We start from the raw sequence: 2,841 nt of genomic DNA, 5'->3' as shown, positions 1-2,841 counted from the left end.
TGAGGTCATAAGTTTCACTTGGAGTCGTTGGGCCTGTGATGCCTAACATGTGTGCAATGAAAGATGATTAGGTGTCACTGAAAGTTTTAGAGATGGGCACACCAGAGTAAAATGGTAAACTAAGTAAGTATTGGAGTATGTGAACATTTACGGGTTTATATAAAATTATGAGGATAAAGTTGACAGAAATTCTTCAAGAACACCAACATAGAAAATAATATAGATGAAATTAAAAATTAACAAATAACAGTCGCATAGGGAATCAATGAGGTAGGATATAGAAATACTAACATATCTTGTAACTCAATAGAAAAGAGAAATGCTTAGGAAAAGATGGAATACTGAAACATGTTAAAAAAGTAGTTGAGAGAAAGTCATTAATTAGTATTGTGATTACAGATACTTAGGGCTTAAAGATGATAATTATTGAATTATTGTGATGAATGTAAGAGTAATTATTGCAGAATATATACCATAATTATATTCATTTATATTTTGAATTTTGAGAGATCATTCTGTTTTTCTTTAGGATACTTGAGATTGAGAATAATGGCGAACAACCAAACTGCGATCTCAGAGTTCCTCCTCCTGGGCCTGCCCATCCCGCCACAGCACCAGCACCTGTTCTATGCCCTGTTCCTGGCCATGTACATCACCACTGTGCTGGGGAACCTTCTCATCATTGTCCTCATTGGACTGGACTCCAATCTCCACACACCCATGTATTTGTTTCTCAGCAACTTGTCCTTCTCTGACCTCTGCTTTTCCTCTGTCACAGTGCCCAAATTGTTGCAGAACATGCAGAGCCAAGTACCATCCATCCCCTATGCAGGATGCCTGACACAGATGTACTTCTTAATGGTTTTTGGAGACATGGAAAGCTTCCTCCTTGTGGTCATGGCTTATGACCGCTATGTGGCCATCTGCTTCCCTCTGCACTACACTGGCATTATGAGCCCCAAGCTCTGTTTATGCCTGGTGGTGCTGTCCTGGGTGCTGACTATGCTCTATTCATTGTTGCACACCCTGCTCTTAGCCAGATTGTCTTTCTGTGAGGACAATGTGATCCTCCACTTTTTCTGTGATATATCTGCTCTGCTTAAGCTGGCCTGCTCTGACACTTTTATTAATGAATTAATGATATTCATCCTGGGAGGGCTGGTTATTGTCATCCCTTTCTTGCTCATCATTGTGTCCTATGTACAAATTGTGTCCTCCATCCTGAAGGTCCCTTCTACTCGGATTATCCATAAGGTCTTCTCCACCTGTGGCTCCCACCTGTCTGTGGTGTCACTGTTCTATGGGACAATTATTGGTCTCTACTTATGTCCATCAGCTAATGATTCTACAGTGAAGGAGACTGTCATGGCTTTCATGTACACAGCTGTGACCCCCATGCTGAACCCCTTCATCTACAGCCTGAGGAACAGAGACATGAAAGGTGCCCTGATAAGAGTCCTTCGCAAGAAGAAAATCTCTTTATAATGATAGCACTTGCAGGCTTTTATTTGATTTATGTAGTAAATGTTTTGATATGAATATTACAGTATGTGACACTCATGGTATGCACATCAAAGGATACACTACATAATGTTCGGTATGCAAAGGAAAGAAAATTTGGCAAAGCAGCTCAATTAGAGAAGGGAGCCTTGGTTACTCAATGACACCTTTGTTTTTGCCTTGTACTGGTGCTCCTAGAAAAGCATGAGATGAGATCTACTGCCTCATCTGGTCTCCATTCCTTACATTCTTTTTTATGTGTATGAGCGTAGTTCCACATGTAAGTGCACCTGTGTCACATAATGCCCTCAGAGGTCATAAGAGGGCATTGGATTGCCTGGAACTGGAGTTATGGACAGTTGTTAGTCACCATGTGGGTGTTGGTAATTGAACCCAGGTCCTCTGGAAGAGGAGCCACTGCACTTAACTGTTGAGCCATCTCTCCAGCACCATTTCTGTACATCCTTAAGTTATACAAAAATGTTATCATTATATGCAAATTTTTATTTTGAATTCAGTATAATATTTAAATAGTAATATTGTATCATGATCTTAGCTTGATAGCATGCAAACATCTCAGTGTCACAAACACCTCCTAATGTCTTCTACACTAATTTTTGCATCATTTTATCTCTTAACTTTCACTTCCCTTTTTATTTCTATGTTGTCTTTTCTGGCCTCTCTTTACCCTGAACAAATTTTGGATCCTCTCGCAAATTAGTGTTATTTGTATCATATTTTTCTTTAACTTGAATTAATAACTAACCAGGAACCATTCAGTTTATTTCCCAAAACTCAGAAAAAGAAACTGGAAGAAGAATAAAATTCAATTTTTCCTTTAAATGTGTATTTTTATGGAATTTTTGTGTGTTTCATAAGAAACATCTTAATCATATTTAGGTTCCTATCTGCACTCCCATAGCCTACCCAGAGGATTTCACGAATTTTATTATATATGTTAAAGTCTACCATTTCAAGTTTGTGTACCCAAATGTCTCTCAGTGTGAGTTCATCCATTGGAGCCTGGTCAGCCTATCTAGAGTCACCCCCCTAAAGAAGATCTATTCTCCCTCACCCAACAGTGATCAGCTGCCAATAGTTCTTCAGCTAAGTTTGGGGCCTGCTGGCACATTTCCTCAGGTCTATGCTAGCTTGTATCTAATTGAGTTTGTATGGGTCTTCTGCATGCTATCACCATTGCTATAAATTCATATGATCAAGTTCCCAGGACCCTGTAAGACTCTGTTTCTTGGGGTCATGCACCACTCTGGCTCTTACAGTTTTTCCACCCCTTCTCCACAACGGCCCCTGAGCCCTGGGTAAGTAAGATTTAATATGAGT

The 2,841-nt window shown here is 39.6% G+C and overlaps 1 protein-coding gene across 1 annotated transcript; it reads left to right on the top strand.

Annotated features, from left to right (window-relative positions):
- The first annotated feature begins 549 nt into the window (after positions 1–549).
- LOC103741194 (olfactory receptor 1468-like) lies at positions 550–1,485 on the top strand. Its single transcript, XM_008841926.1, has one exon. The coding sequence runs from the start codon at positions 550–552 to the stop codon at positions 1,483–1,485; it is 936 nt and encodes a 311-aa protein (XP_008840148.1).
- Positions 1,486–2,841: the final 1,356 nt, after the last annotated feature.

Source organism: Nannospalax galili, unplaced genomic scaffold (assembly GCF_000622305.1).
Source record: "Nannospalax galili isolate Female #2095 unplaced genomic scaffold, S.galili_v1.0 scaffold2931, whole genome shotgun sequence".
Classification (NCBI taxonomy): Eukaryota; Metazoa; Chordata; class Mammalia; order Rodentia; family Spalacidae; genus Nannospalax; species Nannospalax galili.
This window is presented reverse-complemented; position numbering and strand designations above follow the sequence as displayed.

Bases quoted from the DNA above. Each gene is read 5' to 3' on its own strand.
- LOC103741194 (XM_008841926.1), top strand. From the start codon at position 550: ATGGCGAACAACCAAACTGCGATCTCAGAGTTCCTCCTCCTGGGCCTG.